The sequence below is a fragment of the Ranitomeya variabilis genome, chromosome 1 (genome assembly GCF_051348905.1).
Source record: "Ranitomeya variabilis isolate aRanVar5 chromosome 1, aRanVar5.hap1, whole genome shotgun sequence".
Classification (NCBI taxonomy): Eukaryota; Metazoa; Chordata; class Amphibia; order Anura; family Dendrobatidae; genus Ranitomeya; species Ranitomeya variabilis.
In genome coordinates this window covers 870,979,987-870,993,370 of record NC_135232.1, presented here as the reverse complement: position 1 = coordinate 870,993,370, position 13,384 = coordinate 870,979,987, and the positions used below count along the sequence as shown (strand labels likewise).

General features: G+C 43.0%; 1 protein-coding gene across 6 annotated transcripts in view; it reads left to right on the top strand.

The window, feature by feature from the left end:
• Positions 1-13,384, top strand: part of STPG2 (sperm tail PG-rich repeat containing 2) — a 1,269,209-nt gene that overhangs the window by 340,133 nt on the left and 915,692 nt on the right. For all 6 annotated transcript variants that reach the window (XM_077277541.1, XM_077277534.1, XM_077277546.1 and 3 more), the window contains one exon: positions 3,938-4,030. In XM_077277541.1, coding sequence (XP_077133656.1) covers positions 3,938-4,030 — 93 coding nt within the window. The remainder of the gene's footprint in view (positions 1-3,937; positions 4,031-13,384) is intronic.

Here is a 13,384-nt window from a genome sequence, read left to right as displayed (position 1 = left end):
AATATCAGCTACTTCATTTGTGCTATATGAAAAACCTTCACTCATCATCCTTTAGGTGCGAAAAAAGGTTCACACAAAAAAGAGTAACAATAGTTTGCATTAGGCATATGTGGCACTCTTTTAGGGTGCTCAAGAGACAGAGGCTAGGAAATCATGCATCTTACCCACAACAAGAATAGCAAACTCAACTTCCATCAGGGTTTCAGTCTCCTCGTATTCCAGTTCCTGTCTCTCTTCCTCCTCCTCCTCCTCAGGGAAACCATCACTCCCCAGCTGGGAAATTTGCAGCACTGCCTACGTGAAGTGGCAGCACTCTCTGCTGAAGCTCATCTGTTTAGGTGATTAAGCTCAACACAGCTGAGCTGTTGAAATGGATAAAAGAACAGACCGATCAGTGGCTCTCCCAGCTGAACTTCCAACCAGGTCTGCTTGTGTGTAATAATGGGTGTAACTTGGTTGGGGCTTTAAAGCTCGGCAAGCTGGTGCACATTCCATGCATGGCCCACATGCTGAGCTTGGTTGTACAGCGGTTTTTAAAAACATACCCTGACTTGCCTTGACCTGCTTGTCAAGGTACGTCATGTCAGCGCACATTTCCAACAGTCATCTCAGGCTTTCCCTTGTCTAGCTTTGCTGCAGCAGTGCTTTAATTGGCCTTGTCACCAACCGATTTGTGACCTGTCCACACACAGGAATTCGACCTTCCATATGTTGGCAAGGCTTTGTGAGCAGCAGAGGGCAGTCTGTGAATTCTAGGTTCTCAATGCCCGTCAGAGTAACATTCAGTCCCCACACATGACAACTGCCGAGTGGGTGTGGATCGCGTACCTGTGTGAAGTTCTTCAAAACTTTGAGTACTGCACCAAGGTGGTGAGCGCTGATGATGATATTATCAGCGTAACCATCCTGCTGCACTGTCTATTAAAAAGTTTGCTGAAGAATCTCAAAGAGGAAGCTTTGAATGCCAAGCAGGTGGCTATGGAGCAAGATTGTACAGTGGCTGATACCACGCAGCACAGCCTCTCACAATATTTTCAATTTTTTCATTTTCACATGGGCAACAGGATAAAATGGATCCTAGAATTTGTTGAGCAATTTCTCCTGAGTACAATGATACCTCACATGTGGGGGTAAACCACTGTTTGGGCACATGGTAAGGCTCGGAAGGGAAGGAGCGCCATTTGACTTTTTGAATGAAAAATTATCTCCATCGTTAGCGGGCACCATGTCGCGTTTGGAAAGCCCCTGTGTGCCTAAACATTGGAGCTCCACCACAAGTGACCCCATTTTGGAAACTATACCCCCCAAGGAACTTATCTAGAAGCACAGTGAGCACTTTAAACCCTCAGCTGCTTCACAAATTGATCCATAAAAATGAAAAAGTACTTTTTTTTCACACAAAAATTCTTTTAGCCTCAATTTTTTCATTTTCACATTTTCACATAGGCAACAGGATAAAATGGATCCTAAAATTTGTTGGGCAATTTCTCCTGAGTACGCCGATACCTCATATGTGGGGGTAAACCACTGTTTGGGTGCACGGCAAGGCTCGGAAGGGAAGGCGCACCATTTGACTTTTTGAATGGAAAATTAGCCCCAATCGTTAGCGGACACCATGTCGCGTTTGGAGAACCCCTGTGTGCCTAAACATTGGAGCTCCCCTACAAGTGACCCCATTAACCCTACCCCTAACCCTACCCCTAACCCTACCCCTAACCCTACCCCTAGTTCTAACCCTAGTGGAAAAAAAATATTTTCTTTATTTTATTATTGTCCCTATGTATGGGGGTGATAAAGGGGGGGGGTCACTTACTATTTTTTTTTATTTTGATCACTGTGATAGGTTTTATGACAGTGATCAAAATGTAGCTGGAACGAATCTGCCAGCCGGCAGATTCGGCGGGCGCACTGCGCATGCGCCCGCCATTTTGGAAGATGGCAGTGCCCGTGGAGAAGACGGACGGACACCGGGAAGCTTGGTAAGTATGAGGGGGGATCGGAGCACGGGGGGTGATCGGAGCAGGGGGGGTGGGATCGGAGCACGGGGGAGCGGACAGGAGGACGGGGGAGCGGACAGGATGATGGAGGGGAGCGGAGCACAGGATGGAGGACTGGGGAGGTCATCGGTGGCGGTGGGGGGTGCAGACCAGTGTTTCCAGCCATGGCCGATAATATTGCAGCATCGGCCATGGCTGGATTGTAATATTTCACCAGTTTTCATAGTGAAATATTACAAATCGCTCTGATTGGCTGTTTCACTTTCAACAGCCAATCAGAGCGATCGTAGCCACGGGGGGGGGTGAAGCCACCCCCCCTGGGCTGAAGTACCACTCCCCCTGTCCCTGCAGATCGGGTGAAATTGGAGTTAACTCTTTCACCCGATCTGCAGGGACGCGATCATTCCTTGATGCCACATAGGCGTCACAGGTCGGATTGGCACCGACTTTCATGACGCCTACATGGCGTCAAAGGTCGGGAAGGGGTTAATGGTTGGTAGGGGATCAAATACTTATTTCTTACTGCAAAATGCCAATACATTTATATAGTTTTATACATTTAGATTTTCTGGATTTTTTTTATATTCCATTTCTCAATGTTAAAATTAACCTACCTTATAGACTGTTCATGTCTTTGTCAGTGGGCAAACTTACAAAATAAGCAAAGGATCAAATAATTATTTCCTTCACTGTATATACAGCTCTGACAAAAATTAAGAGACCACCACATCAAAACCCTGTCATGGGCAGCCCAATCTCCAGACCTGAACCTCATTGAAAACCTCTGGAATGTAATTAAGAGGATGATGGATAGTCACAAGCCATCAAACAAAGAAGAACTGCTTACATTTTTGCGCCAAAAGCAGTGTGAAAGACTGGTGGAAAGCATGCCAAGACGCATGAAAGCTGTGATTAAACATCATGGTTATTCCACAGAATATTGATTTCGGAAATCTTCCTGAGTTAAAACATTAGTATTGTTGTTTCTAAACGATTATGAACTTGTTTTTTTGCATTATTTGAGGTCTGAAAGCACTTGTTATTTTTATTTTAATTTTGACCATTACTCCTTTTCAGAAAAAAATACAAAATGTATTGCTTGGAAATTCAGAGACATGTTGTCAGAAGTTTATAGAATAAAAGAACAATTTATATTTTACTCAAAAATATACCTATAAAGAGAAAAATCAGACAAACTGAACATTTTGCAGTGGTCTCTTAATTTTTGCCAGAGCTGTATATATGTGTATACACATACTTAGCACAAACAGAAAGAGTAGTTGTGTGTCTGAATGCAGACCTGGACTGAGGTAAAGCCGTTGCTTAAAGTTGCAGCTCCATATGGCTGTCTTCTTGTACTATGGGTGCCTCCCTCTTTCTCCCCCTCCCAGGAGGATATTATAAGGTGTAACCTGCACCTCGCTGTATTGGCAGTAAGCCTTGCTTTGACCAAAACAAATTTAAGAAGTTATTTCAGTGTGCACAGTAAGTTCAGGAAGCAGGGTATGGCAAGAAGTAAATCATAAGCATATTTTTGTAAGATATATTACAAAGTTTATTATATTCAACAGTATTATTGATTTATGCAAAGTTTTTTGAAACAACAGTGACCAAGATTTATTTTCGATGACTAAATGGATCATAAAACCTTGTAACAGCAAAGCGTACACACCTCGCAGGAAGTCTTGTTCTGTTCTCTGGTTATGATTCTGTCACTATAACGTACAATTTACATGTCTCATTATGGGAAATTGCAAAACAAAATTATATTGCGTTGCCTTGTCAACGACATATTTTCTATTATTCATATGGCGACTTTCCTGACTACAGGTCAGTTTGCGAACAGCGCTGCTCTACAGATATGCAATTGTATGTGTTGTTGATTTTACTTTTTCATCTGGACCTGTTATAATTATTTTACCTTTCTTTAAATGATGTAGGTTAAGGATAGGATTGAAGAGCCATACAAGCGTCAAAAATCTTCTGTATTTTCATCAGCAACAGAAAGGCTGAGTACCCAAATAACTGTAAAGGTAGAGTATTTCTACTGGAACCATTTACTCACATCATTTACATTGGTTTATGTTATATGATTCCTTTAATTATCATTAATGGACAGTTAAAGTGTATGTTCACTACTCGTAAACCATTTCTTAAAAGGAACCTGTCACCTTGGAAAATTGTATTTACTTGCAGATATGGAGTTAATGAATGCTGACTGTCTGCCTTACTGAAAGTCTGAAAGTATTACTACAAGGATAAAACAAACTCATTTACAGCTCAGGAGGAGCCATCAGTTCTCGTCATAGGTGTCATGTATATGGCGGTTACGTTCACCGCTCACAGTGATGCTCACTATACGTGGCATATGTAAGCACGCCTCACAACTTCTATTGACAAAAAATAAAAAAGTTGTATATTGGCTCATGAATAGTGTTGAGCATTCCGATACCGCAAGTATCGGGTATCGGCCGATACTTAGCGGTATCGGAATTCCGATACCGAGATCCGATACTTTTGTGGTATCGGGTATCGGTATCGAAACAACATTAATGTGTAAAATTAAGAATTAAAATAAACAATATTGCTATACTCACCTCTCCGACGCAGCCTGGACCTCACCGAGGGAACCGGCAGCGTTCTTTGCTTAAAATGCGCGCTTTTACTTCCTTCCGTGACGTCACAGCTTGTGATTGGTCGCGTGCCGCCCATGTGGCCGCGACGCGACCAATCACAGCAAGCCGTGACGTAATTTTCAGGTCCTCAATGCCTAATTCTAGGCATTCAGGAATTTAAAATTACGTTCTGGCTTGTGATTGGTCGCGTCGCGGTCACATGGGCGACGCGACCAATCACAAGCCGTGACGTCACGGGAGGCAGGAGACGCGCGCATTTTTAAAATTACGTCACGGCTTGTGTTTGGTTGCGTGCCGCCCATGTGACCGCGACGCGACCAATCACAGCAAGCCGTGACGTAATTTCAGGTCCTCAATGCAGAAATAGGCATCAGGACCTGAAATTACGTCACGGCTTGCTGTGATTGGTCGCGTTGCGGTCACATGGGCGGCACACAACCAATCACAAGCCGTGACGTAATTTTAAAAATGCGCGCGTCTCCTGCCTCCCGTGACGTCACGGCTTGTGATTGGTCGCGTCGCCCATGTGACCGCGACGCGACCAATCACAAGCTGGAACGTAATTTTAAATTCCTGAATGCCTAGAATTAGGCATTGAGGACCTGAAAATTACGTCACGGCTTGCTGTGATTGGTCGCGTTGCGGCCACATGGGCGGCACGCGACCAATCACAAGCCGTGACGTCACGGAAGGAAGTAAAAGCGCGCATTTTAAGCAAAGAACGCTGCCGGTTTCCTCGGTGAGGTCCAGGCTGCGTCGGAGAGGTGAGTATAGCAATATTTTTTATTTTAATTCTTTATTTTACACATTAATATGGATCCCAGGGCCTGAAGGAGAGTTTCCTCTCCTTCAGACCCTGGGAACCATCAGGAATACCGTCCGATACGTGAGTCCCATTGACTTGTATTGGTATCGGGTATCGGTATCGGATTAGATCCGATACTTTGCCGGTATCGGCCGATACTTTCCGATACCGATACTTTCAAGTATCGGACGGTATCGCTCAACACTACTCATGAACTGTTGAAAAATGCCATGAATTAAGGAGGCTCCAGACCGACTGCTGGAAGTAGATACAGTATAGCAGCAAAATGGAAAAATTCAGCCTTCACAGGAAATGAGGTACGTATATTAAAACATTATTTTGTTAGCAACATAGTTTAAAAAAGGGAATAAATAAAAATCAGAACATGCAAAGAGAATAAAAGGAAACAGGTCTATGCATTTCAAACATAAGCCACTCTCAGTCAGGACTAAGAGTTGTTATGCATGAAACATGTAGATCCTTGTCCTTTTCTCTTTGTATGTTCTGATTTTTTATTTCTCTCTTTTTTGACTATGTTGCTAATAATGATGATTTCAGGCATATATGTTTACCTCTGCAATGCTGCAGCATTTCAGAGAAAAACATAGTTTAATAGCCATCGGGGACTGAGCCACACGGAAGATTAGTCATACAGGCGTGTCCCCGCAGCTTATGCCCACCCGCTGCACTGTAGTGACGGGCAGGGCCGGATTGGCCATCTTGCAATTTTGGCAAATGCCAGAAGGGCCTGTCTGGTCATGGGCTGCCTTGTCTGCTAGGTTGTTAACAGAATCGGTGTTCTCAAGATACCCATACTGTTAAGAGCTGTGATGGAGCACAAAGTTGCTGACTCCGTCACTTACCCCAGCAGGCCACGGGTATCATTAGATATATTGGTCTTGTAGTAAATCTTCCTATCCTCCATCCAGGGTAATATTAGTAATATATCCCCATCTGGTTCATGGGGACGGGGACAACATGGGCCTGTGTGATTTCAAATGCCAGGGCTGAATTTCAGCCCCAGTCCATACCTGGAGGCGGGTCTCTCTCTGCTGGAGAGGGCCTGAAACATGTTTCTTGTAAATCGGGCAGCATGTAACTACTGTCAAGTTTCTTTTAATTTCTGTCAGAATTAAGGGACTCCCATGGAGGAAAAAAGAAACAGCTGCAGAAAGTGCTACATATAGTGAGAAATGCACTATAATGTTCTACTTTTATGCAAACATCATAAAGGAACCCAGTCATGTAAAAAATACTATTAACCTCCAGATATTGGGTTAATCTTCAAGATAATAGCGTTCTGAAGCTATGCAGGGCCACCTGTCATTTAGTGCCTGGGTGGGCTTACAGCTGCTGCTCACTTTGTACTGAGCAATGACTGAAACTGTACCAGCTCTGCTTCTATGACTGAAAGCTGAAGGCTGCCACGAGGAGTAAAGTTAATTTCCTACCAGCAGCTGGTCATTTAATGTGGCAGTCACACAGCTTCAGAATTCTATTAACCTGCAAAATAACCCCATAACTTTGATAGTATTTTTTTTACATGACAGGTTCCCTTTAAAACTTTAAATAAGTGTCATGCTGCTGCAGTGCAGTAAAACGCAACCTCCACCAGAGGGACCTTGGGACACCAAGTGGTGAGAGAGTGGTCAGACAAGCAAGTCAGAAACCGTTCAGATGCAAAGTACAAAAAGGAGTAAGAAGTATACGTGGTCAGGAGCAAGCCAGGGCATTCAGCAAAGGTCGAAAGCGGATAAGGCAAAGACAGAAAGCAGAAATAAGTCCGAATACAGGCCAAGTCAGAAAACCAGCTAATATAACCGAGAAACAGAGAAGTGCTGGGAAAAGGGCAGACAGAGAAAGACAACAGACACGGGGCAAGTCAGGGATCACAGATTACATCACGTTTCAGCCCAGAACCTTCATTCCTTTCATAATTTCAGACCCCTTCCCCATCACCTTGATATGCATTTCGCAGTATAATACAAATTTTGAATTGCTGTCTCGTGGGAATGTCTCTCCAGCAATGTAGGCTGGATGTGAGGTGTATGTGTAACCAAGTTAGTGCTATCATTATTAGCTCAAGTATCATCACAGCTTCTATCCTGCACCTATTGGCTCTTCATGTGCTCTCTTCCTTTCCTACATCCTGTTTTTACTGCCCTCATTGATACTATACATGATTTCCTCTCTGTCCACCTTGTGAAGAACTTGGAATAAATGGACACTATAATCAAGTAACATATATATGATTGTGATTTGTTAAGTGATTTCCATGTAGGCTATGTGCTCTAATGGACTGTGATTTTTTTGTGCATGTGTTCCTTTCAGAAAAAGTGTGTGTTGTCCCCGCCGTTGGAGTTCTGAAAAATATAATACATTAATTCTCAAGATATAAGCTTAAGTAAACTTAAGAAACCTTTTTTTGTTATGCATGAATGTAAGTGAATAAACCAAAATGTACATCCAAGCAAATGCATTATGTGAAAAAGTCAGAAATTATCTCTGGCACAGCCATATGCAACAGTTGATAACAATTCTTTGAACTAGCCCGGAGCTAAACATAGCTATACAAGTTAATCCTATTTAGACTTTTTCAGAAGAATCGGAAATGACATTTTAGTTCTACTTCTATAAACTCATTTTAATTGTTCTACTTTTCCCCAAGGAACAATTATTCATCATAAGAAATGCTAGGCCTTGCAGATTGCTTTGTTTGGCATGTTGTGCAATTCTTTCAACACTTTTTATTATAAATAAATGAAAGGTAATACACATCTCTACAAGCTATGTAATAATATGCTTCTGACATCTTTGGTTTGAGCTGGAAATTTAGAGAAGAAAATAATGTATCCTTCTCTTTTTAACAGAAATATTCAGTATTTTCCTATATTCTAACAACTGTCCTTTTGTGCCATGGGCCGTAAATTTTATTCAGCCATCAATCAGTTATAAGTTGTGGGAAAGCAAATAAGCTGCTTCCATTACAGCTTCCTCATGGTGTTTATAACCGTTTTCCTGAAATTGAAAATGAAAATGAAAAAAAATACAGTATGCACTAATGCAGAGAAGGAAGTCTCTCACTATATACAGTAAGTAGGAATATTTGTCATTCTGAACTGAAAAGCTGGGCATTTAAAAATGAAATATGCCTTATAAGTCTACAGTACTCCTAATTTTAGCTAAGCCTAAAGACAACCTTAATAAGCTCAGTCTTTTAATGTTACGGTTAATTCTGGCTGAACTTGGACCAAATATTTGCCACTCACATTTAAACAGTGATGCTGAATGTATACATCTCTATATCCAGTTTCGGTGTGGGGTGCCAAGGGCCCACCAGTAACCAACTCCAGTGTCTTGGGGACAGATGAGACCAAGATAGAGCTTTTTGTAAAGCACATCATTCTACTGTGTACCGAAAACAGAACGAAGCCTCCAAAATAAAGAACACAGTACCTGCAGTCAAATATGGTGGAGATTCAAAGATGCTTTGGGGTTGCTTTGCTGCCTTTGGTACTGGGCACCTTGACTGTGTTCAAGGCATCATGAAATCTAAAGTTTGCCAAAGAATTTTGGGTCACAATGTAGCATCCAGTGTCAGAAAGCTGGGTTTGCTTTCTGGGTCATAGGTATTCCAGCAGGACAATGACCCTAAACATACTTCAAGAAGCACCCAGAAATGAAGTTAAACAAAGCGCTGGAGAGTTTTGAAGTGACCAGCAATGAGTCAGAATCTAAATCCCATTGAATACCTATATAGAGATCTTAAAATTGCTGTTAGGAGAAGGCATCCTTCAAATATGAGAGACCAGGAGCAGTTTTCAAAATAAATTTGGTCCAAAATTCCTGTTGAGAGGTGTAAGAAGCTTGTTGATGGTTATAGTAAGAGAGAGATTGCAGTTATTTATTCCAAAGGGTGTGCAACCAAAGTTGAGCATGCCAACAATTTTATCCAGCCCATTTTTGGGGTTTTGTGTAAAATGATGACCAATTTTCCTTTTTTTCCTGTTTATTTTTGTGTTGTTTAAATACACATAAAGGAAACAAATATGTGTATTACCAAATGTGAAATTTCAATAATTTCCTGAGAGTAATACTTCGTTTTTTGGAACAATTTCAAGAGTGCCAACATATTAAATAGAAGAGCTTATACTCACCTCACGTGCTGGCCCGTTCCTGCAGTGTAACCACTTGCTCTCCCCGGGGCTCCCACACTGTTGTTGTGACATGTAACCCTGGTGCCCAATCAGCTGGTGTTACTGTCCCTGCCTTAATACAAATTGATTTACCAAAGAAAAAGCCAAATTATAGAAGTTCATCCATAAATGTAATATAGAAACCAAACAAGCAAATATATGGACCACAGAGCAATATTGAGCTAAAAATCACAGCAAGTTTTTATATAGACAAAAACAAAAAAAAATTCTTTATAGATAGAAAAAGTCATGATGCATAAAGATAAAAAAAAGGGGGCAAAAAAGTGACACCTGAGTGCCACGTCCAAAGCGGAAGGTTGAGCTGTATCAACACAGTGTAGGCTAACTACAATTATGAATAATATGGCCTATATGAATAAAGTGCAAAACTGGCAAAAAATGCATGTAACGTATAGCAGCAAGCAAGACATATATATATATATATATATATATATATATATATATATATATATATATATATGCAGCAGCAAAAAATAAATAAATATAAGGGACCCCAATCATATCCCATAAAGTGCCAAGTGCATAATGATAATAATAGAGAGATCCCTAGATACAAGGAATAGAAAAGTCTCTGCTATATCAAATATCAAATACGCCACAGTCTGCTATAAGGGCAATATACAAACATGTGCTGAGATAACAAGTAGAAACAGCTACAATAGAATGCCATGAACATAAACCGACTTGGAATGGACGTGGGAGAATGAACATGAAGAGGAAGTCCGAGATCAGCTGCATCCTGGACTTGCTCTTCATGTTCAATTCGACAGAAGTCACAGACAGTGACGCCAGCGCTGATTGGGCACCCGGGTCACATGTCACGACAACAGCGAGGTCGCCCCAGCGAGAGCGAGTGCCGACACCGCAAGACTACGCCATCACGGGAGGTGAGTATAGGCTTTTTTTATTGTATAGAGGCCAAAAATTTAGATCAAGAAGGGGTTGTCCTAGTAGTAGACAACCTCTTTAAGGGAAATTTACACTGCAATATAATCACTAATTTAATTATTTTCTTGCTCTGTAAACAGACTGACAATCACCCAATGAATGAGCAAAATGCTTTTTTGTTGGGTGAAATGATCTTTTCTGCAGTACAAAAGATCATCATTCCCAGCAATGCATCGTCCTGTGTAAACAAGTCTGGCCTTGCTTAGAACTATGGCCGCTTATGTACATTGAGTGATCTAGAATAGATCGCTCAGTGTCAATTCTTTACTTTGGTCTGTATGTTTACATCATTTGCTAATTGTTGAGCGTATTGTGCCACCAGTCAGTCCGTGTTCACAAACCTTAAAGAGAATAACCAGGACTTACCTGCCTGTTGTGCTCAGGGCCATTCTTCGCCGGCACAGAGCAGTCACAGACCGCTCCGGCTGGTGATTCACCTGCTTCTGCTGATGTCACGACAACAGATTATTTTCTGCTCTGCTTTGCTGACTAGGTGGGACTGGTGTCATGATGGTTGACAGCAGGCTCGGCTCCCCAGTGCCTAACTGGTGGAGCTGGCTGTCAATCAATAGAGCAACTTTGTTTACAAGAAGCAGCTGAATAGCAGGTATGCACGATCAATGTGATTACCTGTGTTTTAGCTTTTTGACGCATTGTAGAAAGAAAAAGTCCCCAACAATACCTTTTAAAACCCATCCCCACTCCCTGTAATCCATCGCAATGTCTTTCCTGCTAGAGTCGGATTGCATTTGACAACAGGCAGGAGAAAGTAAGTAACCCAGATGGGAGACACAATATATTGGGGTAATTGTGGGGAACAAAGCAAAGTAACTTTTATTTAGCACATTATCCAGCAAGAGATCAAGTTATTGGCAAGATGTTGAATTGAAAGGTTAGCCTAAAGGGCAATTCTAATATTTCCGGTTGTCCAGTAGCCTGGCAATCTCCTCTACCAGCCAGCTGCCCGCTGGCCTGCCGGTACATTGGGCCATTCATGTATAGACCAGGTATATTCCTACGAGCCACATGCAGCACGTCAAGAGGTTTACTGCAGCCTGCGGAGCTGTCCAGGAGATGCCAGCTTTCTTTTTTCTATATTCAAATGTATTTATGTCTTTCAGATCTGAATACATTTGAACACTGTGGCATCGGGGCTGGGGCAGAGCAAAGTCCATCATCCTCCGCTTCGTCGAGCAGAAGTGTGATGAGGTCAGCACACTGCTGACCAAATCACACTGCTGTCAGCGCAGAGGAGTAGAGGCAGCATATGAAATGCTTTATCATTGTGGTTGGGGGGACAGTTGTGAAAGGGAGCACAGTTTTGCTGTGTGTATGGGGGATATTTTGCAGAGGGGCAGTGTGTGTGTTTGGGGAGTACATTTTGCAGATGGCCAGTATGTGTGTGGAGGAGGATGTTTTTCAGAGGGGCAGTGTATGTGTAGAGGGATATTTTGCAGAGGGGCAGTGTATGTGTGACGGGGGGATATTTTGCAGAGGGGCAGTGTATGTGTGTGTTTGATATTTTACAGAGGGGCAGTGTGCGGGAAACTATTTTGCAGAGGGGTAGTATAGGGGAAATGTTTTGCAGAGTGGCAATATGGAGGGATATTATGGAGTGGGGCAGTGTAGGAGGGATATTTTATGCAGATAGCACAGCAATTATTCTGGGAGGTATTTATATTTATGGGACAGTATAATGGTTTTGTGATCCTGCCTGCATCTCATCAATACTATGGTTCTTGTATGGTCTGCAGTCTGATATCGGCTGGTAATAGCAACTCCCAGCATCTCGTTACCATTGTTATAGACATACTGGGAGTTGTAAGTTCATGTGATACAATTGTATATGAGACTGACCTGGCATTGCAATTGATCGCTGTGCTAAGCTTGGTGATTTATTCAAGGACTGATGGTAGTTCTGGTGCTGCATTCATTTATTAAAGGGAACCTGTCACCCCGTTTTTTCCGTATGAGATAAAAATACTGTTAAATAGGGCCTGAGCTGTGCATTGCAATAGTGTATTTTGTGGACCCCGATTCCCCACCTATGCTGCCGAAATACGTTACCAAAGTAGTCGTTTTCGCCTGTCAATCAGGCTGGTCTGGTCAGATGGGCGTGGTGTCTTCCCCCAGATCTTGCTTAGTTTTCCATTGGTGGCGTAGTGGTGCGCGCATGTCCAAGGTCCCAAATCCACTGCACAGGGGAGTGAAAAGAGCGCGATGTGCGATATTTCATTGATGATCGTGGGGGCGGCCATCTTCCTTTGGCCGCGCGTGCGCAGAAGCGGCGCTCTGCTGGCCGCGGCTTCAGGAAAATGGCTGCGGGATGCCGCGCGTGCGCAGATGGAGATAACGGCGGCCATTTTCCTGAAGCAGAGATGCGAACTCTGCTTCAGGAAAATGGCCGCCGCGATCTCCACCTGCACACGCGCGGCATCCCGCGGCCATTTTCCTGAAGCCGCGGCCAGCAGAGCGCCGCTTCTGCGCACGCGCGGCCAAAGGAAGATGGCCGCCCCCACTGATCACCAATGAAATATCGCACATTGCGCTCTTTTCACTCCCCTGTGCAGTGGATTCGGGACCTTGGACATGCGCACACCACTACGCCGCCACCAACGGAAAACTAAGCAAGATCTGGGGGAAGACACCACGCCCATCTGACCAGACCAGCTTGATAGACAGGCGAAAACGACTACTTTGGTAACGTATTTCGGCAGCATAGGTGGGGAATCGGGGTCCACATCCACAAAATACACTATTGCAATGCACAGCTCAGGCCCT